This window comes from Heloderma suspectum, chromosome 15, assembly GCF_057233095.1.
Source record: "Heloderma suspectum isolate Gila_16-S chromosome 15, 16-S_ref, whole genome shotgun sequence".
NCBI classification, from domain to species: Eukaryota; Metazoa; Chordata; class Lepidosauria; order Squamata; family Helodermatidae; genus Heloderma; species Heloderma suspectum.
The window spans coordinates 20,042,931-20,068,170 of NC_139472.1; the positions used below are offsets into that span (position 1 = coordinate 20,042,931).

The 25,240-nt window shown below is 48.8% G+C and overlaps 1 protein-coding gene across 1 annotated transcript in view; it reads left to right on the forward strand.

The window, feature by feature from the left end:
• Positions 1 to 298: 298 nt before the first annotated feature.
• The window catches only part of AJAP1 (adherens junctions associated protein 1), a 214,322-nt gene continuing 189,380 nt past the window's right edge, over positions 299 to 25,240 (forward strand). Inside the window, exon 1 of the mRNA XM_084821532.1 lies at positions 299 to 937. Within this exon, the coding sequence (XP_084677658.1) occupies positions 909 to 937 (29 nt within the window). The 5' untranslated portion in view covers positions 299 to 908. The remainder of the gene's footprint in view (positions 938 to 25,240) is intronic.

Genomic DNA, 25,240 nt, shown 5'->3' on the forward strand with positions numbered 1-25,240 from the left:
GCCATTCCTGGCGGGCAGGTCTGCCCACGCCGTTCGGCCCCGACGGCGGAGCCCCCGAGTCAGTGGCAGTCTACCAGCCGGCCGGATCCAAGCACTGCGCGGCACTGCCCCCCCCCCCCGCCGGCGCCCGCCTTGGCCCCCGCCCCTCTCTCCGCCCGCCCCGGCGAGCCCCCGCTCCGCGGCGCGGCGGCCGGCAGGGGGGGCGCTCGGGCGGCGGGGTTCACCCCCCCGGCCAACTAGCTGGGGGGGGGGGTGACGTCAGGCGGAGCTGGACCACGCGGCGGCGGCGGCGCGACTCGGAGGCGAGGAAGCGCGCTGCAGCGGGAGCAGAGCCGCGCCGCCGCCGCCTGGCTGCCCGTCGGAGGAGCCGCTCGCCGCGAGCCCCCGGCCCCTCTCGCCGAGGCTGGCCGCCGGCCCCTCCCCGCCGACAAGGGCCGCGGGCCGGGGCGCGTGGAGGTCGCCCCCGCCATCCCATGGCTCCCGGAGCCCCTCGGGGGGCTCTCTGCCCCCAGCCGGGGGAGGCGCCCCAAGGGCTGCGCCCCCTGTAGCCTGCGCCCCCTCAGCCCTCGGGCCGAACGAGCCCCCTCCTTCCAAAGAGAAAAACTTGGGCGCCCACTTTGGGGGCCCCCGGGATGCGGGGGCTGGAATAGGCGCCCGCCCCCGAACTCCCGAGGGGCTCGAACAGAAGCAGCCCCTCGCCCCCACTCCGCCAGCCGCCCCCTCGCTTCCGCGAACTCTTCCTCTCCGCGACTTCTCTCCTCCCCTTCTCCTGTCGCCCGAGCCGAAGGACCCCTTTCCGCCGCCCCCCTCTTATGCACCCCCAGGTAGCGCACATGGCTGGGGCAGCGAATATTTGATCCCCCCCCCCGCCCCACCACCACCCCGTTTCTGGGATCCCGGACGTGACAATGTGGATACAGCGGTTTTTAGTTACCAGGTAAGAGATCTCAACGGAGGGGAGGAGGGGGTTCTTGTCTTTTGGGATGGGGGGAGAACTCGGTGGCAATGAAGGGTGGGGGGGTGACCGAAATGCGTTCGTTTGGCAAGGTCTGGGAGCGCCTGATGGGCTTGGAAAGATGGATATAGGTTATTGGATGGCTGGATGATTTAAAGGATTTTCTGTGTGAACCGCTGAAGATGCTGGGGTGTGGGGTGTGTGGAATGACCTTCTGCTTAACTTCTATCAGCCAAAGGAACTGGATGGATGGAAATCCAGCTTGCCAGTGAGCGAAACAGGGAAACAGGGGACACCCTCTCTTGTCTAGGTCTTTTGCTCTTTTGCTCATTCTGCCCAGACTTCTTTTCCTCCCCTTTGAGTGCTTCTTGTCTGCTTTGGGAGAATCTGTTTCAGCTTCCTTATGGCAGACTTGTCCTAGAACGAGACATGCTCCTCCTTGAAGGAAAGGACCCTTGTGCCTTGGGAACCTTCAGGACTGGGACGGATTGATCGACCCACCGCAGCTTGGGCTCCGGATCAGGGCGCTTGGGATCTCGCCCGCAGATATTGCAGCTGTTTCCCTCCCCTCCTGATCTTAACCATGGATTGGGGTCAAACAGATTGCGCAGTTTAACAAACAGTGTGCTTATGTGGTCTGAGAGAGCCTTTCCTTGGGCCAGTGCAGTTTGCACATCAGCTGTGGCGGATGCTTCAAGCCCAATTTGATGCACTTCGGTCTGGACTTCCATGGGACTTCCTCCCAAGTAAGTGTGCACAGGATTAGATCCTCAGGATCATTCATTGAAAAAGGCAGAGGAGAAGGACACACACACACACACACACACACACAGAGGACACAAATTCCAGCCAACCACAGACACACTGATCGGCTCCCAGAAGATTGCTGAGAAACGGAATATGTGCAGTGAAGTGATGTAGTGTGCGTGCATTTATCTCTGTCCTCTTGCAAGAACTTGCCATCCATTGGCTAATGGATCTACATATAGAGACACATGAATAGAACCCATAAGTTGTTTATGCAACAGTCCTCAGGCACACACTCAGACATGTGCCCAGGCAGAGCGCCTCCAATGTATGTGGCATCTTTGGGCATTTGAATCTTGGCAAGACAAAAGGGGGAGGAAATTGCATTCTTTAATTAGTTGCTGCATGCAATTGCGGATGATGAGATGATGATTACTACTTACTACTACTACTACTACATTTAGATGGTGAACTTCCCCGCTGCCCATCACCAAGGCATGGGTTTAAGCGGCATGCCTCTCAGTCGCTCATTCCCTGTTCAAGGACTCAGGTTTATATGCACGTCAATGTCGCCCAGGAACTGCAAACACAGGATCGGTTTGATGGCACAGTTTGGAAGTGAAATTGCTTGCCATTCCTGGGAGAGTCTGTGTCTCTGTAGCAAACTCCGTGTGTGTGTGTGTGTGTGTGTGTGTGTGTATGTTGGGGGGGGGTGTTGTGAAAGCCAAATTGTCCTTCATGTGTCTGTCCACTGGGATGCAGTAGACTCCTGGTTTGGGGAGAAAGAGGGCAAACATATGGAGCTTGATTTTATACACAGCCTTACGCACACGCACAAACACCCCTGCCTTTTTCTATGCAAATCTACCCATGGGTGTGGACACCTCATAATCGACTGAGCATTTTGTAAAGCAGTTTTGGATCCTGCTTATAGCATGTTTTGTTTTGCAGTCGGTGTGTGTGTGTGTGTGTGTGAGATTTGTTAAGGCAAAGGGATGCGAGGGGTTAACCTAGAACTCTGCTGTCATTCTCCTGCTCCATCCCAGCCTGAACAGTACCAAGGGCATTGGCTGGGTGCTGTGGAGGAAGCATGGACGTTCATGCCCTGGGTGCTGAACTGATTGCACAGTTCTCTCTCTTGCAGAAATGAGTGCTGGCTGTCAGTTCCCCGAGCATGCTGGAGTTAGTCCTTGCGATGAGTTCATGAAAGATATATTCCATTTGCTGTGTCCTCAAATCTTGCCCCCGCCCCCAAGAACTGCTCCTCTGCACCCCATGACTGGAGAGGAGCTGTCATAAGTAGCTGCCTTCCACTGAGACAATCCATCAGACCATCTCATCCGGTACGCTGGACTTTGACCAGCAGCAGTTTTCCACGGACTCATAGGGTCCTTCCCTATGGCCCTTTTAATCAGAGATGCCAGGGATCAAAGCTGGGACGTTCTGCATGCAAAGTGTGATCTTCACCACTGAGTTATGGTCATCCTGGTCATTAAATGTGGTGTGTTTATGCTAAGAACCCTTTGCCAGATGGACCCAGCATATTCGCTCTTGCTTTCTGCTTGTTGTGCCTGGAGGGAACAAGTTGTTTCGTGAGCAAAGGGTTCGTGGATGTGCAGGGTCTTTTACCGCAAGTGACCATGCCTTGTTTGTGGGTTCCTGGTCAACAGCTGGGTGGCCACCATGTGAACAAAATGCTGGACTATATGGAACCTTGGTCTGATCCAGCAGGGCACTTCTTAGGTTCTTATGTTCTTATCTCCTCTGTCACAGTGGGTTGGTGGTGGACTAGATGACCCCTGCCTCCTTTTTCTGTCCTGTCAATCATGCTCACCTTTCTTGACGATTTGGCTTGGCTGTTCTCATGCTAGGCGGTACATCTGACTTGCTGATGCTCGTCGTGTACGATGTGCCAGTTGCAGAAGCTAGAAAACACTTCTCTAGTGGAATCTGTCAGCTGCGATTATATTAATTTGCTTTCATAGCCATTTATGTTGTTTGAAGTGTATCGCAATCTTCTTGTGGATCTGAGTGGGAGGAGACAAATAATCTCATATGAGGACAGGAGCAAACTGGGGCCTTTCTTCAAGAGTGCTGGTGTGGAAGTCTTACGTAACATGGTTTTTATTATGACTGTTGCAAAATGCCATAAACCAGTATTTGGACCCACTGTTGTATTGGGAGAGGAGGGCAGGGGAATAAGGAGAAACTCGCTTTTCCAGAATTAGTTTTTCCAAAAACTTAACAACTTGAAGACCCCACAGGGGGTCTGGTTTCTTTTTATGCCTCACTTTCAATATGGGGACACTGCAAGTTTGTGGTTCTGATCCTACATTTTTACAATGAATTCTAAGACAGGGGTTGGGGGGAGTCTCCCCGAAATAAGAAAGTCTCAGTCAAATCAACGATGCCAGCAAAATGTATTGGGTGGGGAAAATCAGGCCTCCTGTTTTGCTGGTCCTTTTTTCAAGCCTGTGGTCAGTCAGTTGAACACAGATGCCCGGATAGAAATAGGGTCTAGGGTGTTGCAAGACCCATGCGGCTCTTTCCTAGCATTTTCATTGTGGTGTGTGCATGCCTGTGATTTGTCTGGCTTCAGTGGCTATAGAAGAGAGCTGTACATACAATGCTGTTCTGGCACATCTGTTGAATCGGATGGTCATTGTCCCTTCATATTGCAAGGACGATGGCCTCGTGTGATACAGCCATGGCACAATTACTAGTGTACCGAGCTGTGGTGGATCCAGGAGAACACAAAACGATAGCACAAGTGAGGAGCACATGAAAAGCGATTTAAAAGGAACTGAGACCGCCACAAATGCATGTTTCGTGGGAAGGGGTGGGGAGGCAACCAAATCCAGCATCTCCTCAACAGCAGATCTCTGATGTGCATGCAATTTCCCATCCAGGTCGGAATACCCACGCAGAATCTTGGACCCTTCTTGGATTGGGTCCATTGGGTTAATTTCACCCACTAATGCAAGTCTGACAAATGTGTCTGCCATACAGTTCAAATGGCTTTTTACCGTTTGTGTGTGTGTGTGTGTGTGTGTGTGTGCGCTAACTTGAATCTAGAGAGGGGGAGGGAGTTATTTGTTATTATTATTTACATTGTTTTTATCCTTCTCAGCCAAAACGGCTCAAGGAATGGCTTACATATAATCAGTAAGACAAGCCCTGCCTGCAGGCTTGCAAGACACGACACACAAGGAAAAAGGGAAGAGGAGGGAAGAGGCGGGGGGAATTATGACTGTTGGACTGGCCCTGCTCTCCCTCACATCTCCCTCAGTACAGCCCACTGGAATCAAACATGTGTGAAAACATCGTGAAAACCACAGCCAATGACATGGTAGGAATTCTTAGGAAGGGGTTGGGAAACAAGCCTACCCCGGTCACAGTTCATGTATGGTGCAGTTGTATTTGGAATACTGTGCACTGTTGTCCTCACTCCATGGCCAAAAGGGTATTATCTATCGGGCAACCGAAAGGATCAAGGGTCTGGATCACTCTTCCTCGGATTGGAACACGAGCTGTGGTGCTGACCGGGGGCTTGAATGTGCGTTTGCTTAATATAAAGCGTTAAGCATTCATGAACGATTGGGCTCACAAGAGCAATTAGCCACAGTAGCTACGTGGAAAGTCCGTAACATAGGCAGCATACCTCTCTGAGTTGCAGATACTGGGGTCTAGCAATAACACCTCCATATTTGCGTAGTGTTCGAAATGCTTTGCATGCATTAATCTAACTGTCATCCGTACTACAACCCTGTGTTAAGTCAGTATTATTATCCTTATTATCCCCTGCATTGCAGATGGGAGGGGGGGGGTGAGGCTCAGAGAGAACAGGTTGCCCAAGGCCACCTAGTAAGTTCGCTGTCGAGGCGAGATTCAAACTGGGGTCTTCTTGATTCATGGCTCAGTCTCTTCGCCACAACATTCTGTTCCCCTTTGTACCTTGGTTATAGCTTCCAGAGCCCTCTGCCGGGGGTTCTGTCGGAAGAAGGAAGCTGAACTCACCTTGGTCTGATTCAGCAGGGCTTTTATGAAGCTCTGGTGTTTATTTGGTTTTGCACTGCTCAGAGACTCACAGTTATGCCCTGGTCTACCGATGCAGCAGAATCAAGTGGTAAAACCTGGATGTGGATTGTATCCCCTTCAGGCTAGAAGCTGTGTGCGTGTGCGTGCGTGTGTGCCATTTTTTTTAATCACCCCAACATGAAACAGCAACAACTCCCTACAAGTAGAAAACAAGCAAAGCAGGGAGAAAGGTTCTAGTCCTGGATAAATTAAAAGACATGGTTTAGTAGTCCCAATTTCAGACGTCCACTTTTACTGAGGCAAAAGCGACGGGCATCTTTTATTTACTGAAATCAAAATACTGATTTCGAATGATACCAGTTTTCAGGGGTGTCATAAATCAATTTGATCTGTATGCTGTCTTTTCTTCTTCTCTGCCCCCCTCCCCATTCTGTCACTGATACGTTTGGGTCATTGTATTCTGCTTCTTTCTCTTCCTCCTTTTCTTAATTTTGTAGGGCTTATTCATTAAATACTTGAAAAAGAGGTTTTACTCCATCTTGTTCCCTGTTGTGCTAGTTGTCTACTTGCAAGGAGTTCTTCGGCGAACATTCAGAAATCGAGATGCGCCAGCTGCAGTGTGAAGTATCACAATCTGTTCCTTCCACTTCAGGCAGCGTCTGTTTCTTCCTCACTGACTGGTGGTGGCTCTCGTAGAGTTTCGATCCCATGCTGGGAAGGGAGCTGTGAGCTTCTACATGCAAAGTGGGTGCTCTACCCCTGAGCTATAGCTATTCCCCATCAGCTGGGGGCAGATGTGGTTTTCTAGTATATCCTTAACCAAAAGAACCTATACCCTCTCGGCTTCCAGACAGGTGGAGAACAGGCCTGGTAAACAAAGAGAGCATAGCAGCGAATGGATGAGAGCCTTCGGCAATGCGTAGGGATGGTGGACAGAGGCCGTGAACTCAAGGAGGTCCTGATTTCCAGCTGTGAAATATTGGGGGATATGGGAAAGTTCTCGGCATGGATCTGTCATGACTGATCCACATGTATGGCTCGCCACTGGCGCCGCGGCCATCAAGGGGTGAACGTACAGAGGTGAGAATTAGCCCCGAGAGAGAGAAGGAGGCATGGACACCCAACATTGAGGGGACACAGGGGATTGGCACCTTCCCTGTTATGCCTTCTGAGGAACTGGAGGAAACTTGGATGGAGGCACCTGCCAAGATCTCTTCCACAAAGCATGGAAGAAGGATGAATCCAGACTTTTCCAACCTGGTGCCCCTTGGATATTTTGGACTACAACACCCATCGTGTCCACCCAGCAGGGGAATAACATGTTCTGTGGAGGTCCGTTGGCCATGCTGGGTGGGATTGATGGAAGTTGTAGTCCAACCTATCTGGAGGGCACCCGGCCGGGGAAGGTTTCATAGCTGAGCAGGCCAAGCACCTTCCAGAGATGTGGTTAGCTAGAGACAGTGCCCTCTGGACTCCTGGTGGGAATAGCAGCATTCAAGCGGGGGTCCCATAAGGGTGAGGGAGAGGGGGCTTGGGTGCACCCTAAGATGGGCCCCCTTCGCCCTGGAATAATCAGGGAGCGTGGAGAGAGACTGTTGCTGTGGCGAAGGATACAGAGGGAAAGATGCGTCCTCTTTTCTAGGACCCTGCAAGCAGCTGCCCCATTTTGGTTGCTGGACCCATGGGAGCAGAGCTTTGCTGTGGAGGGAAGAGCCAAGTGGAGCTGGGCCGACCAATCATCTGTTGGGCAGGAGGGAGAGGGAGAGAGCGAGCTGAGGTTGAGAGGGGATTGTCTGAGCCCAGATAGGCTGTCCAGTGCAGGGGGCATCCCTTTGGGGAAGAAGTGAGTTTTGGACAGCCCAGCCCAGCCCAATGCCTTAAAAGTACCCCAGGGTCCCTGCTCTCCAGTGCCAAGTGCAGCAACCAGGTGTTTTGCAGGTCTCCATCTGTGAAGGGTGCAGGGTCTCAGGTTTGCCTGGCACCTTTGCCCCATGAGAAAGAGGAAGTGAGAGAGTGGGAGAGAGAGATGCGGGCCTCCATACCCTGGAGGTGTGGCGTCCCTGAATGACGTGTGCATTCCATGATTCCCTCTTCCTTAGTACCTTGGTCAGGGCTGGGGAAGCCCAGGCTCGGGGGCTAATTCTGGCCCTCCTGGGCTCCTATCTGGCCCTCTGGGGTTCCCCAGAATTCCATGTCCCTTTCCGCCCTCCCCCCCCCACAATCACTGATCATATGGGGGTTTCCTGGCTTTTTGTGCAGTTTCTTTCCCATTCTGAAAGGTCAACATGTCTCTCCTGGGGTGAGTTACCGGCAGGAACAGCTTGAAGCTACAATATGCCGGCATTGGGGGGGGGGTACCCCTTTTGCCTCAGGCCCCACCCCTTTTCCTTTGGCCCCACCCCTTTTCCTTTGGCCCCACCCATCACTGGGATGCGGCCCTCAGGCTGAAAGAGGTTCCCCACCCCTGACCTTAGTGCATGCATCTAACATGGGTGGTAGCCTGGGGCATTAACGTTGATTCCAAATCATTCACAGTTGGAATCCTGCAGGTATTTTTTTTTTTTAATCCCAAATGCTGGATTTCACCTGCTTTGGATTTTGATGTATGTTTATTATTATTTTTTTGTACCTGTCATAGCACTGTCATGAGATATATCGGACTTGAACTCTTCTGGCTGGTTAAAGGCAATCCTGACCCACCCTCCCCTGGCTGCTCAGGAACAAGCCGCCTAATGAAATGTATTAGGAAAAAAGGAGAACAACATTAACAACCAAATGAAGTACCCCCAAATATTACTCATTACTGTAGAGCTAATGAGATGGTAGCTTGAAGCCAGATTCCTGTCGTTCGAATGTTTATTCGATGTTGTAAAGAACGCGCTATGGAAGCAGCAGGGGAGAGAGGGAAAGAGAGAAGCAGTATGTTTATTATGCACACGCATGCACGCACACATACACACAAACACACACACAGAGAGAGAGAGAGAGAGAGAGAGAGAGAGAGAGGATTTAAAGCCCTTGAATTCATCATCTCCTTGTTCCGCCATTTCTCTGGGCTATCTATCAGCTTTTGCAGGGGTGGTCCATGCTGCAAAAGTTTCAGTGTTGTCGGTTTTAAGGTGCAATTCTATGCATGTTTAGACAGAAAAAAAAATGTCCTGCAGCTCCCAGCATTCCCCAGGCAGCCATGAGACGTTTTGCAGTCTAAACTTGCGTAGGACTGCCCCCTTAAATGCTTTTCTATTGCTGAGGAAGAGTAGGTTTCCCAGAGAAGCCATGTGAGTTGAACCGGAGTTGAATTAGTTCAGATTAGTTCTGTCGATCACTTATTCTTATTTACTGATCACCTCTTTATTCTTTCCTTTCTCCGAGGAGCTGGAAGTGGCTTATGTGGGATCCACCCCCATTTTATCTTCATCTCAGTGGGCTAGATAGAACTAACAGGATTTGAACCCAGGTCTCCCTTACTCAAGCCCGATTCTGCACCCATTGTCAGCAGCAGCCTTTGTTTTTTCTACAGCACAGCCAACGGTCAGGCATGCTGGGAATTGTAGTCTAGAACACCTGGAGGGCATCCGGTTTGTGGGAAGGGTGGTGTAGTGGGTGGAGCTTGGGGATTGGAGGTGGGATCCCCAGTTCACATCAGTGCTCAGTCATTAGGGGCACGAGGAAACACCCAAAAGTGTCCCTAGGGTGGGGCAGCGGGGTGCACCCAAGGCAGGTAGCAGTGTAAAATGGGCACAAAAGGGCCTTTAATTAAAAGAGTGGGGAATTATGCACCCGGTCAGAAATCTGAGCATAGGGAGCGATAGAATCCTCCTCACCGGTTTGAAGGATGTTACAGAAAGCACATGCAGACAACTTAAATACCTGGGGCCAAGAAAGCAAGGCAGGAGGGGGAGTCAGGTTTGTTTTCCTCCAGAAGCTAGGGCCACTCAGATGGTGGACCTAGGCCAGAACCAGTGACTTGAAGGGACCTAACTGGTCCCTCTTGTGTCACCTGATTCCTGCTGAGCTGGTAGCTGCAATGCCACTTCCTTGCCATCTGTGGTGGTGGCACTCGAGTACAGCACAGAGCTTCCACGCCGGTCCAGAGAGAGAGAGTCACCTCAGCCTCGCTGCCAGAGTGCCCAGTTTTGAGACCCGCAGCATCAGGCAGAAGAGTGAAAAAGAACGGCATGGCTGGAGCGAGGCACTACTGTGGGTGGAAACGGCTTCTGTCACAGGAGGCTTTCTCTCCTAGCCTTTGGGGAGAGACCGTAGCTCAGGTAGAGAATTTGCTCTCCATTCAGATGGTCTCAGGTTCAACCCACATCATCGCCAGTCGGGGGGCGGGGATCAGGTAGGAGATGTTGATGATGGATGGATGTTGATGTTGATGGATCTGAGATCTTGGAAGGTAGCTGCCAGTCAGAGATGAAGATCATAGAATCATAGAATAGTAAGGTTGGGAGGTGCCTATAGGACCGTTGAGTCCAACTCCATGCTCAATGCAGGAATCCAAGTCAGAGCATCCATGACAGATGGCTGCCCAGCCTCATAGAATCATAGAATCATAGGGTTGGAAGGGACCTATAAGACCATTGAGTCCAACCCCCTGCTCAATGCAGGTGCCCCAGTCAAAGCATCCCGGACAAGTGGCTGTCCAGCCTCGTCTTGAATGCCTCCGGTGTGGGAGAGCCCCCCACCTCCCTAGGTAATTGGTTCCACTGTCGTATTGCTCTAACAGTCAGGACGTTTCCTGATGTTCAGCCGGAATCTGGCTTCCTGTCACTTGAATCCATTATTCCGTGTCCTGCACTCTGGGATGATCAAGAAGAGATCCTGGCCCTCCTCTCTGTGACAGCCTTTCAAGATCTTGAAGAGCGCTAGATGATGATGACGATAAATGTGTAGAAAGTTTTTTTAAAAAGATTCAGTAACTTCAACTGTTCATAAAATGTACAGGAGTCTACACAAACAACCAGATCAGTGTGTGAAGAGCTGTCCCTCACCAGGTGGAGCTTAGTCATCAGGGAAAACATAGACAACTGTTGACTGAGTGTTGATTTGCCCTAGCAACTGCCTAGGAAAGCGCTCGCCCAAGCCCATACTGGCACCCCACACATTCTACCACATCTCTTACCACATCTCTGCACTTCCGATGTGTTAGAAGCCCCCTTGTGGCTTGTCTCTCCTGCTCTCTGCTGGAGCTCAGTGGTGCTGCCACCATCATCAGACCTGGCCAGGAACTGGTATGGTAGCTAGCAGCTCAGTGGGGGTCAGGTGACTGAAGGGCCTGATGGAGTTCCACCAGATCCTCTCAAGTTTCTGGGCCTGGCCTGGCTCCTGAGTCCGCACAAGCTTCACCATAGGCTGAGCTTGCAGAGGTCCCAGTCATGTCCTGTTGCTTGACCCCATAAGAAGTGTCCTGCTGGTCCATAGAGCCTAGTAGCTCTACAGTACAGTAGCTGATGTGCCATTGTGAAGCTTACAAGCAAGGTGTGAAGGGAAGAGCCAGTTTTCATGGTTCCTGTGTGCACATGTGCGTGCGTGCACACCCACCCACTAGCATCTGGTAGTCAGAAGTAGATGGCTTCTGAAGAAGATAGCACACTAGTAGCCCTTGACAGACTATCTGTCCACCATGGATTGCTCTAATCCCCCCCAAATTAATGATGCACCGTGCAAAGGACTTTCCGAATCTACTGATGGCCCTGAGTTCAAGTCTTATGTGGGACCCCCCCCCCGCACTGTTCTTTTTTAATTTGTTCATTTGTTACATTTATATCCTGCCTTTCCTCCAAGGAGGCTAAGGTGGCGTGCATGACCTTCCTCGTCCTCTCCATTTGATCCTCACAACAACCCTGTGAGGTGGGATAGGTTGAGAGTCAGTGACTGGCCCGAAGTCACCCAGTGAGCTTCATGGCAGAGGGCGAGGGGGTGTGGGGCTAGAACCCATGTCTCCTGAGTCCAGCGCTCTAAGCACTACACCACACTGGCTCTCCTTCACACAAAATCATACATGATTTTGTAAATCTCTATTATGTGCATAGGGGTCCCCCTCCACAATTCCATTTTTCCCCCTAAATGAAATACCTCTGAACACTTCAGGGCAGTGTTTTTGTTTGTATGAATGCTTCCTCTATATAGCATCTTGCTAACTGGTGAGGACTCAGAGGATGTTACCGCTCATAGAGTGCAGATGTGCAACCTCTGTATGAACACCGATCTTCCAAGCAGTCTCAGTCTCTCTCTCTCTCTCTCTCATGCACACACACACACACACACACCTCGGCAAGTTGCCCCCTTGATGCCTACTAGGGCTGGTCAGAAAGTGCCTCCCCTTCCTGGTCCCAGATTCGATCCCCAGCATCTCCAGGTAGGGCTAGCAAAGAAACCTGCCTGAAATCCTGGAAAGCCACTGCTGCCAGTCAGTGTCGACAGTACTGGGCTAGATGGACCAAGGGTCTGACTATGGATAAAGTAGCTTATGTTCCTGTCCTCAGAACCTCAGAATCATTTTTGGGGGGCTGTGGCAGAACGGGAGGCATTTGCTGCCAAGGTGAGGGTGGGCTGGATAAATGCAGATGACTCGTCTATTGTGTGGTCAGAGACGTTAGCAAAATCAGAGGCTTCTTCTCCTTCTTTAGACTCCCTGTTCCTTTTTTTTTAAAGAGTTTCTGCTGCTGCAGGAAAGCAGTGGCAGCAATCCTCCTCTGCCAGGGGCCATCTCAGCCCACAATGCATCTGGGCAAGGATGCTGCACAGATGCATTGTGGACTGAGAGCGCCCCCGATGGAAAACGATCTCTGCCACCGAAGGGCTGCGTTACTAGGGTTCTACAGACTGTTCACTTGCAAACAGAAACCCAGACCAGTGGAGGCTGGTGGCTCTGATGTCCGTGGGGTGTAGAATCTGCCCCGGCTTTCAGTCAGAACCCATCAGAACTCTGAGCTCTCCAAGGCGCCACCAGCCTCCACTGATCCAAACTGCAAAAGGTGGGAAGTGCAACTCAGTTTTACTGATTTGAGTTGCACAGTTTCCCTTTTGTGTTCTGGATTTCTGTTCCTTCGTACACAGTCTCTATAACCCTGGTAACCCCACCTGCTGACTGGTGTCAGTTCTTGCACCATAATGGGAAAGCAATGGCAAAACAGTTCGAAGCATGAATGAAAGCGAGAGGGGGGAACAGTGTTGGCTTCAGGGTCCTGAGGGCCCTTCAGCTACCCACCCCCAGTGGGCCCCCTTCCTCCGTGAGTCGGCCTTCTCACTGCCATGGTCACTGGCTACTCTTTGTCCTCTTTCTCACCATTGCTGCCACTTACTTTCCTGGCAGGCCGAGAGCCAGGGAGCGAGTAGGCCACAGCGTCTCCTGCTCCTCCTTCTCACCAACGCCGTTGTCTGGGCCAGAGCGAGAGGCAGGGGAACAAGCAGTCTTGCTGGGAGTTGGGCCTTTGGCAGATACCCAACCATGCTTGGCCATAACGCCAACCATGCCTAGCCATAACACCAGCCCTTTCTCTCTTTTCTAAAGAGGGTCCTATTGACTCTGCTACTGGGGCTGTTCACACAACGCACTAACCCCCACTCAGCGGCTGAGCGTGGGTTGTTGTTGAACCGTGGGTTAGCGTGTGGTCTGAACCCAGGACATTTTCTGCAGAGTGGCTTGTTAACCATGCAGTGTGGCTGGTTAACCCTCCTGAACAATCCAATGGCAAACCATGGGTTCTAATGCCAGCTTGTCTGAGAAAAATAAGCCACGCTGCATGGTTAACAAGCCACCCTGCAGAACACACACTGCATTCAGACAACACGATAACCCATGTTACAACAACAGTCCAAACTTAACCACTGAGTGTGGCTTAGCATGTTGTGTCAGCCTAGTTATTGTCTCTGATCGCTATTTTCTCTTTTTTTAGAAAAAGGTCATTCCCCTGCCCCCCAAAGTGTGCCGAAAAGTCATCACAGGTTATGCACCCTACTCTTTTCTCCCCTACTTTAAGTCCCCTTGCCGTTCCTTCGAATGTGCGGAAAACACTTCTCCTGGGAACATCCTTCTGTGTTAACCTGTCAAGTAGCAAAGGAGATTTTTCTTTTAATCACATATGCAGTGCTGATGTGTGGAGGAATGGGGAGGGGGGTCGGAAGATTGCTTCTGTTCCTCCCCCGCTTTCCCCAGTGCATACAGTTGCCACCAAACATCACCAAAAGCAAAATTCCATTTCAGCTCGGGATGCTTGGAGAAGCTGATCTCTGTGAACGTTGATATGAACTTACTTGATCCACAGGTCCTCAGTTATCCACTGTGTTCTGCACTCCCCATATTGTTCTGACACAGTTCTTGTCTCAGTGCAATCAGTCAGTCCATCAATCAGTCCATCCATCCATCATACAAATGTTTAGGAATGCACGTTTTGAGAAACAATGCATTTAAAATCATTGCATTGGTTTGTTTGAGGGGCATGTAAGTTATAACCAGCCATTCAATTAATGCCCAGGGCATAGTTGCAAAATATGTCTTTCAGTGCATTTTCTGGTGCAGATTTGGCATTCAGTGAATACATTCACAGACTTAGGTGTGAACAGACTTACCTGGGAACAGATGCAAAAGTGACACGGACTTGAAATGGGCTGATTTGCCCATCCTTAGTTTTCAGCTTGAGGAATCAAAAGAACTTCAATCAGGGCAGGGGGATTTTGTTAGGGTGTGTGTGTGTGCGTGTGTGTGTGTGTGTGAGAGAGAGAGATCTAATTGACACATACTTTCTTCTGGCATCTGTGCTTGGCACTCTTTTCAGGATCCAAAAACAACTGAAAACGAGGGGGGAGGGCTTTTGAAGAGAGATCAATTTCACAGATGAAAAGAAGGGAGAGATTCAGAAATTCAGGAGCTCCTGAATCCCCCCGCCCCTGACAGTCTGAATAATTGCAGCAATAATGTTTGGGATCGTGCTTCATGCGTGTGTGTGTGTTCGATGAAGTGAGGGATGGCGAGCTGACTCAGTTGCTTAGCAGACAGCACGCGTCTCCCTTGCTATCTTTTATTCAGAGTAGCCTGAGTCCTGAGAAAGCTGAAACAGCTACAGAGAGATTCCCCTTTCTTGATCTCCAGAGAAGCGCTGGTTTTGCAGTTTTCTCTTGTATCCTGTAGCGGTCAAACAGCGGCTGCATTATGCATACAGAAGGAGCGGGTTTAAAAGACAACAGCAGCCCTGCTCTCTCCCTCTCGTCTCTCTCTTTCTCCCCCCACCCCAATAAATTGGCTTCCAGACCTTGTAACATGTGCTTTTCTTTATAGTCCAGCAGTTTGGAGATTTCCACCCAGGGTCTTTTGGAAGAATTCGCTCTTACTCATCCGTGTCAATAACAATTACACCTTCGATTGTCCTGCGTCTGTGTACACAAAGACGTTGGCTCCATCCATCTGCTTGGGGGCCTGCGGTGCGTCTTACGTAACTGTCATCTGATTAAAATAGGTAATTGCTGGAGTTTCTCCCAAGGATAGGAGAGGCAGGAGGGACACGTGCAGCTGCAGAGATGATTGCATCTGCGTCTTTCCTTATGCAGGGATGGCACCGGATCAGCTGAAAAAATGGAACGATGAATGAAGCGTTAGGGTCAGGCACAGGACGCTGGGGGTTCTGGCCAAGTTGCTGGAAGGAGACATTAAGTGAGAGGCTGCTGCTGAAAATAGAAACTGGGGATGTCGGAGAAATCTGCAACAGAACCAAAGGAGTCCACATTTTCATGAATCCCGCCTGTGGGGTCCTCAGCGGACCAGCTTTCCCCCTGTCGGGCGAGTTTTGCAGACTTGCGGACCAGTTTTCTACCTTTCCCGAATTTTGTGCAAATGTTGTAGAAAAATGTGGAAACTTTAAAAAAACAAAACAAAAAAACAGACGAAAATGTGCATTTCCCCCATAGGCTAAAGTGTGAAATGCACATCTCGGGGGAATTTGCGCAATTTCGCACCTGTGAATTTGCACAAATTTGGAAACAAAAAAAATCCAGTTCTGTCAATGGGCGGATGATAGAATGAAAGGTGCCTGACAATCCAGGAAACACAGAGGGAACAGATTTTATACACTCCGTACATCCCTAATAGAAAACTTGCATCTCTTCCTCTTTCCTTCCCTGCTCTCAATCTCGGTTTCATGATATGTTGACTGCAGGCAAGACTTGAGTTGCTTACCTTGCTCAGAGGCTTAGCAAGGGCAGCAAGTCAGGCAGAGTGGCACTGGTGCAGCTTCTCATTGGTTCTGAGGCTGCACCCTAACACAGTAAAGCACACAACATTTTGGAGCTGATTAGTTGTACAACAGGATGTGGTACTCAGTGGTTGAGTGTGGGTTATTGTTGAACAGTGTTGTCTGAATGCAGAGCTTTTTCTGCAGTGTGGCTTGTTAACCACCCTGAACAACCCAACAACAAACCATAGGCCCTCAAGGTGTTTTGTTTGAGAAAAATAGCCCACACTGCATCGTTAACAAGCCAACACTCCTCTTATTCATATGTTTTGGAAATGCCCAATAGTTGCCTCCATTTGGGAGGAAGTTATTATACAGGTAAATTTTGTATTGGAAAACTCTTTAATATTTACTGATGTATACGTTACTTACCTGTTTTTTGGAATGTGACACATGGTCAGTGTATGTGGATCTTTTACGCCCTTGTGGTTGCTAACAGACTGATACTATGATACTGGAAGGATAAAAGCTCACCGCCTATAATGCAATGGATTGAAGATTTAACAACACCAGTAACATTTGAAAGAGTGGTATACAGGTGTAACTTGCAAATGGACTTATATTTGGATACCTGGTCTGCTTTTATTGAAGTTTATGTGTAACCTGTTTCTTTCCCCTTTTTTCTCCTTAGAATATTTTAATATTTGAAACTGAGGGTTTTAGAATATGTTGTTGTTGTTCAGTCGTTCAGTCGTGTCCGACTCTTTGTGACCCCATGGACCATAGCACGCCAGGCCTTCCTGTCCTGCGCTCTCTCCCGGAGCGTGCTCAAGTTCATATTCATTGCATCGGTAATGCTATCTAGCCATCTCACCCTCCGTCGTCCCCTTCTCCTTTTGCCTTCAGTCTTTCCCAGCATCAGGGTCTTTTCCAGAGAGTTTTCTCGTCGCATTAGGTGGCCAAAATATTTGAGCTTCAGCTTCAGTATCTGTCCTTCCAATGAGCACTCAGGGTTGATTTCCTTTAGCATGGACTGATTTGACCTCCTTGCAGTCCAGGGGACTTGTAAGAGTCTTCTCCAGCACCACAGTTCGAAAGCATCAATTCTTCGGCGCTCAGCCTTCCTTATAGTCCAGCTCTCACAGCCATACATTACTACTGGGAAAACCGTAGCTTTGATTAGACGGACCTTTGTCGGCAAGGTGATGTCTCTGCTTCTTACTATGCTGTCTAGGTTTGCCATAGCTTTCCTCCCAAGGAGCAAGCGTCTTTTAATTTCATGGCTACAGTCACCGTCTGCGGTGATCTTGGAGCCCAAGAAAGTAAAATCTGTCACTGCTTCCATTTCTTCCCCTTCTATATGCCAGGAAATGATGGGGCCAGATGCCATGATCTTAGTTTTTTTAATGTTGAGTTTCAAACCAGCTTTTGCACTCTCCTCTTTCACCCTCAACAAGAGGCTCTTGAGATCCTCTTCGCTTTCTGCCATTAGGGTGGTATCGTCTGCATATCGGAGGTTGTTGATAATTCTCCCGGCAGTCTTAATTCCGACCTGTGATTCATCCAACCTGGCGTTTCTCATGATGTACTCTGAATATAAGTTAAATAAGCAGGGTGACAATATGCAGCCTTGTCGTACTCCTTTCCCAATTTTGAACCACTCGGTTGTTCCATGTCCGGTTCTTACTGTTGCTTCTTGACCCTCGTACAGGTTTCTCAGGAGACAGGTAAGGTGGTCTGGTACTCCCATCACTTTCAGAATTTGCCACAGTTTGTTGTGATCCACACAATCAAAGGCTTTAGCGTAGTCAATGAAGCAGAAATAGACGTTTTTCTGGAATTCTCTTGCTTTCTCCATGATCCAGCGAACATTGGCGATTTGATCTCTAGTTCCTCTGCCTCTTCGAAACCCAGCTTGTACTTCTGGTAGTTCTCGGTTCGCATACTGCTGAAGCCTAGCTTGTAGGATTTTGAGCATAACCTTGCTGGCATGTGAAATGAGCGCAATTGTGCGGTAGTTTGAACACTCTTTGGCGTTGCCCTTCTTTGGAATTGGAATTGACCTTTTCCAGTCTTGCGGCCACTGTTGAGTGTTCCAGATTTGTTGGCATATTGAATGCAGCACTTTAACAGCATCATCTTTTAGGATTGTAAATAGCTCAGCTGGAAGACTGTCATCTCCGCTAGCTTTGTTGTTACTAATGCTTCCTAAGGCCCACTTGACTTCACTCTCGAGGATGTCCGGCTCAAGTTCAGTGACCGCACTGTCATGGCTATCAGGGACATTCAGATCTTTCCTGTATAGTTCTTCTGTGTACTCTTGCCACCTCTTCTTAATCTCATCTGCTTCTGTTAGGTCCCTGCCTTCTTTGTCCTTTATCATGCCCGTCTTTCCACAAAACGTTCCCTTGAGATCTCCAATTTTCTTGAAGAGATCTCTAGTCTTTCCCATTCTATTGTTTTCCTCGATTTCTTTGCATTGTTCATTTAAGAAGGCCTTCTTGTCTCTCCTTGCTATTCTCTGGAACTCTGCATTCAGTTGGATATATCTTCCCCTTTCTCCCTTGCTTTTCGCTTCCCTTCTTTCCTCAGCTACTTGTAAAGCCTCATCAGACAGCCACTTGGCTTTCTTGCATTTCTTTTTCTTTGGGATGGATTTCGTTGCTGCCTCCTGAACAATGTTACGGACCTCCATCCATAGTTCCTCAGGCACTCTGTCTATCAGGTCTAATCCCTGAAATCTATTCCTCACCTCCACTGTATATTCATGAGGGATATTATTTAGGTCATACCTGAATGGTTTAGTGGTTTTCCCTACGTTCTTCAATTTAAGCTGAAATTTTGCAACAAGAAGCAGCTCATGATCTGAGCCACAGTCAGCTCCAGGTCTTGTTTTTACTGACTGTATACAGCTTCTCCATCTTTGGCTGCAAAGGACATAATCAATCTGATTTCGATATTGACCATCTGGTGATGTCCATGTGTAGAGTCATCTCTTGTGCTGTTGGAAAAGGGTGTTTGCTATGATCAGCGTGTTCTCTTGGCAAAACTCTATTAGCTTTTGTCCTGCTTCGTTTTGTACACCAAGGCCATGCCTGCCTGTTATCCCGGTGATTTCTTGACTTCCTACTGTAGCATTCCAATCCCCTATGATGAAGAGGACATCTTTTTTGGGTGTTAGTTCTAGAAGGTGTTGTAGGTCTTCATAGAACCGATCAACCTCAGCTTTTGCGGCATTAGCGGTTGGGGCATAGACCTGAATTACTGTGATGTTGAATGGTTTGCCTTGGATTCGTACTGAGATCATTCTATCGTTTTTAAGCTTGTACCCCAGTACTGCTTTTCCCACCCTTTTGTTGACTATGAGTGCTACTCCATTTCTTCTAAGGGATTCTTGCCCACAGTAATAGATATGATGGTCACCTGAATTAAATTCGCCCATGCCTGTCCATTTTAGTTTGCTGATTCCCAAGATGTCGATGTTCAACCTTGCTGCCGCTGCCACCATTTCCAGTAAAAAAAACCCAAAAACCGAAAAAACGTGATAGGCTATGTAAAGATTTATGTAGCCTATCACGGCTGATTTAAAAGAAAAAAACAACAACGCACGTACGCAAATGGCGGTGCCAATGGGCTCCCGCCATTTGTGTTCCTTATTTTGACACGTCTTAGTCTATGTAAACATTTACGTAGACTAAGACAGCGAAAATAAGGGGAATGCAAATAGCGTAGATGCTATGCTATTTGCGTTCCCCTTATTTTTGCCATCTTAGTCTACGTAAATGTTTATGTAGACTAATACGTGTCAAAATAAGGAACGCAAATGGCGGGCGCACATTGCGTACGCACGTTTTGCGTACGCACGTTTTTTTTTCTCTTTTAAATTTTTTCTCTTTTAAATCAGCCGTGATAGGCTACGTAAACATTTATGTAGCCTATCACGGCTGACTGCAGGGACACAAATGGTGGCGGCTGCGGTCGCCGCCATTTGCGGAGCAGGCCGGCCAGGATTCGGGGGGGGGGAGGGACAGAGCGCCTCCCCCCCAGCCAGAATTTCGGGGGGAGGGACGGAGCGCCTCTCCCCCACCGCGAATGTCACCCTTCGAAAAGGTAAGTGACTTTCGTACATCCCTAGAGGAACCTTTCCTTTCCATATGTATGTATGTATATACGTATGTGTGTGTGTGTGTGTGTATGTATGTGTATGTATATGTATGTGTGTGTGTGTGTGTGTGTGTGTATATATATATATATATATATATGTTAACAAGCCACGCTGTGGAAAACATACTGCGTTCAGACAATAGGATAACTCACAGTTCAGCAACAACCCACACTCACCACTGAGCGTGGGTTAGCGTGTTGTGTGAACCCAGTCTGCCTGTGTTGTCATTTCCCAAAGAGTGGGGTGGAAAATGTGAAGCTGCCCCAGCTACCGCGCTGTATGCAGATGTTCAGAGGATGGCATGTTTCTGTTTTGTTTTGTTTTTACTACGATATTTATTTCCCAACCTTTACTTTCCATCAAGCCCTCCCCACACCCCAAGGTAGTTAACAAATACAACAAAGAACAATATGTAATCATCACAAGTCCACCAAAATACACAACACAGCAGACAAAACAATGAAACAGCTGGCCATCAAACAAGGGAGAACAAGAATGAAGTTGTTTTCCATACCAAAAGCATGTTGGAATGGCACAGCTTTTGCCCGGCATCTTAAGTAGCATTGGAGAGAGGGGTTAGCTGATCTTCCTGGGGCTGGGAGTTCCACAGGCTGAGAAATGCAGCCAAGAGGTCCTGTCCCGCATGCCCACCAGCTGAAACTCCACCGCTGGTGGGTCACGGATCTGGGCCTCCAAGCTCCATCAAAGTCCTGAGCAAGAATATGCAGGCACATGAGGAAAAAGGTGTTCATTTAATGTCCTGGTCACAAACCAGGACTGTTGAGATGTGGGTGCCTCTCCTGGTATGAATCCATCCATATGCTACGACCGACATCTGAGGCCCTCATCCAAGTGCCTCCTCTAAGGGAGGTTCTAAGGGAGGATGGCAACAAGGGAGAGGGCTTTCTCAGTGGTGGCCCCTTGATGGTGGCACGTTCTCCCCAGTAAGGCCTACCTGGCGCCAATGTTATCATCTTTCAGTCACCAGATTAAGACTTTCCTCTACCGCCGGGCATTTGGCATCATATGGAAACGTTTTAACGGGTCCTGGGATTTATTGTTGATTCTTTACAATTGTTATATTTTTGTATGGAGCTGGTTACATATGATATGGTATTTTTAGGGGTTTAATCTTTGTAAACCACCCAGAGAGCCTTGGTCAGTTTAGAAACGTGAGGAATGAATGAATAAGTGCAAGCATGAGTAACCTCTACCCTGACTGGAGCTCCCAGTCTGTCAATGCATGTGGGACAAGGGACCATGGGTCTCAGGGCTGGTGGGGGGAACTGGGATCCACCTCCATAGGCAGTTGTGGGTAATATTTTGCCATAGAAGTAAATGGGGGCCACTGACACTTCGGAGATGCTTGATGACAATGGTAACACAGCTGGTTTAGCTTGTTATCTAACACTGAATTAAGTCTGGGGTGTTTTAGCGTGGGGGAGGTTTGGGGGCATGCCAGTTGAAGTGTGCAGAATAGATCATGCCCCTCGTAAGGCTCTTACAGCACCTCTCTTTTGGTAGCTGGAGAAGGTCAAGAGAAACTGGTACCATCTCCTCCCTTCTTGTTGTTTTTGGGGAATGTGACATGGATTTTGGAGCTCTGCCAAATTACTGCAGGCATGCACCTCAAGACAGAGCAAAGAGGACTAGAAGACAAGAGGAAGGGAATTGTTCATGTGGTTCTGGAGATTTTTCTAAAAAAAGAAATAGCCCTCTCAGCAACGTTATTCCAGCCCCAAACTGATGTTCTCGGAGAAGAATGGAGGGTGTGTGTTTGTTTTTCTCTCATAGTACTAGACTAGCCTTCTCCAGTCTGGTGTCCTCCAGATGTTTGGGATTTCAGTCATCCCCAGCCAGCATAGCCAATGCTCAGGAATGTTGGGAGTTGTGGTCCAAAACATCTGATGGGCACCAGGTCAGAGAAGGCTGCACCAGTGAAGGTTGGTGGCCCTGATGTCAGTGGGGAGGTAAATCTACTCTGCGTTTCAGTCAGAACTCTGCACCTTGGATGGCTCCTTTAGAGTTCTGATTGGTTCTGACTGTGTCGGGAGTGCCCCTGTTGCCTACTGAATCCTCCAATAGCCAGAATCACACTCAGACAAAAGGGCTGCTTTCCAAGGCTTTAATTCCATTCAACCTAATGAAGCTTACAGGTGCTAATTGCCTGAGACTCAGGGGGAATACAAAGGGACAGCCAACTAGGGGAATCTAAGAGTTAGGACGTCAGTTGGTCTCCATTTGGGGGAAAAGCGCGGCAACGCTCTGAACTTAAGGAGTGGGAGGGGAAGATCTCCCCCTCTCCTGTGGGACCTCAGGGCGCAGCTGTTGACGTCGATCCAATCGGGCTGAGCACCTAAGCTCTTGCTTGTGTCTGCGCCTGTGCCTCACGTCTAAAAGCTCAAGTTGTCCCTCCCTTTCTATGCCAGGGTCACTGTTCCTCCCAGTAATGTGAGCAGGGCGGGGCTCCCCCTCCAGCTGCGTCTCTGAAATCTGAGAGAGTTCCTCTCCCATGGAATGTATCTCCTCCTCAGAATCAGAGCTGCTTTGGGACCCTATGGGCTCAGGTCCGACCCTGACAGACTGAAACTCGGAGTGGATTCACTGCCCCACTGACATCGGAGCCACCCGCCTCCGCTGGGCTGTACTAGGACGTGGTGTCATCCCATGAATCGATTAGATGGAGATTTGGGACAAAGAAATGATTTCTTTCTTCTTCTTCATAGAACAACATAAATAAATTCCGGAACTCGTTGTAAGAAGATGTGTTGATGGCTGCACCTGTTGTTCAGTCGTTAAGTCATGTCCGACTCTTCGTGACCCTGTGGACCGTAGCATGCCAGGCCTTCCTGTCCTCCGCTCTCTCCCGGAGTGTGCTCAAGTTCATATTCATTGCATCGGTAATGCTATCCAGCCATCTCATCCTCTGCCGTCCCCTTCTCCTTTTGCCTTCAATCTTTCCCAGCATCAGGGTCTTTTCCAGAGAGTTTTCTCTTCGCATTAGGTGGCCAAAATATTTGAGCTTCAGCTTCAGTATCTGTCCTTCCAATGAGCACTCAGGGTTGATTTCCTTTAGGATGGACTGATTTGACCTCCTTGCAGTCCAGGGGACTCGCAAGAGTCTTATCCAGCACCACAGTTCAAAAGCATCAATTCTTTGGCGCTCAGCCTTCCTTATAGTCCAGCTCTCACAGCCATACGTTGCTACTGGGAAAACCGTAGCTTTGATTAGACGGACCTTTGTCGGCAAGGTGATGTCTCTGCTTCTTACTATGCTGTCTAGGTTTGCCATAGCTTTCCTCCCAAGGAGCAAGCGTCTTTTAATTTCATGGCTACAGTCACCGTCTGCGGTGATCTTGAAGCCCAAGTAAGTAAAATCTGTCACTGCTTCCATTTTTTCCCTTCTATATGCCAGGAAGTGATGGGGCCAGATGCCATGATCTTTGTTTTTTGAATGTTGAGTTTCAAACCAGCTTTTGCACTCTCCACTTTCACCCTCAACAAGAGGCTCTTGAGATCCTCTTCGCTTTCTGCCATTAGGGTGGTATCGTCTGCATATCGGAGGTTGTTGATAATTCTCCTAGCAATCTTAATTCTGACCTGTGATTCATCCAACCCGGCATTTCTCATGATGTACTCTGCATATAAATTAAATAAGCAGGGTGACAATATGCAGCCTTGTCATACTCCTTTCCCAATTTTGAACCAATTGGTTGTTCCATGTCCGGTTCTTACTGTTGCTTCTTGACCCTCGTACAGATTTCTCAGGAGACAGGTAAGGTGGTCTGGTACTCCCATCTCTTTCAGAATTTGCCACAGTTTGTTGTGATCCACTCAATCAAAGGCTTTAGCATAGTCAATGAAGCAGAAATAGACATTTTTCTGGAATTCTCTTGCTTTCTCCATGATCCAGTGAATGTTGGTGATTTGATCTCTAGTTCCCCTGCCTCTTTGAAACCCCGCTTGTACTTCCAGTAGTTCTCAGTTCACATGCTGCTGAAGCCTAGCTTGTAGGATTTTGAGCATAACCTTGCTGGCATGTGAAATGAGCACAATTGTGCGGTAGTTTGAACACTCTTTGGCATTGCCCTTCTTTGGAACTGGAATGTAAACTGACCTTTTCCAGTCTTGTGGCCACTCCTGAGTGTTCCAAATTTGTTGGCATATTGAGTGCAGCACTTTAACAGCATCATCTTTTAGGATTTCAAATAGCTCACCTGGAATACTGTCATCTCTGCTAGCTTTGTGGTTAGTAATGCTTCCTAAGGCCCACTTGACTTCACTCTCGAGGATGTCCGGCTCAAGGTCAGTGACCGCACTATCATGGCTATCAGGGACATTAAGATCTTTCCTGTATAGTTCTTCTGTGTCTTCTTTCCACCTCTTCTTAATCTCATCTGCTTCTGTTAGGTCCCTGCCTTCTTTGTCCTTGATCATGCCCGTCTTTGCACAAAACGTTTCCTTGAGATCTCTGATTTTCTTGAAAAGATCTCTAGTCTTTCCCATTCTATTCTTTTCCTCAATTTCTTTCCATTGTTCATTTAAGAAGGCCTTCTTGTCTCTCCTTGCTGTTCTCTGGCTTTAAAGTGGAACAAGACAACTTAATGGAAGTGGAGAAGTCTGCTTGTTGGCTGCTTGTTGGGATGGATATATGCAGCCTCCATATTCAGGGGCAGTATACCTGTGTGGGCAGTTTGCTGTTGGGATGGGAGCAGTGGGAGAGGCCTGTTTCCATGATGCTGTGCTTGTGAGCTTCCTGAAGATGCCTGTTTGCCAACTGTAGGGAGTAGAATGCTGGACTAGATGGATCTTTGGTCTGATCCAGGTTTGTTTGTTTAAAGTATCTTCATCCTCAGCCCCAAAGCCTCCTGGATCTGCTTGCATATAACCAGTAAAACAAGACAGCCCCTGTCTGCAAGCTTATAATCTAGAAAGAGACAACACAGAAGGAAAAAGGAATGGGGAGGGAAGAGGAAAACAATAAGTCTTTCAGCAGGGCTGGCGGAACAGCCCTGCTTCTTCTCTCATCTTCCTATGTACAGCGTCCTAGAATCAGGTTCTTATGTCACGTTCTTCTGTTCTCATCTTATTTCCAGAGTGCGGGGAAGGCGTCACAGCTAGGGATGCTGGAGAAATTTGAGATAGATTAAAATGAGCTTGGATTTC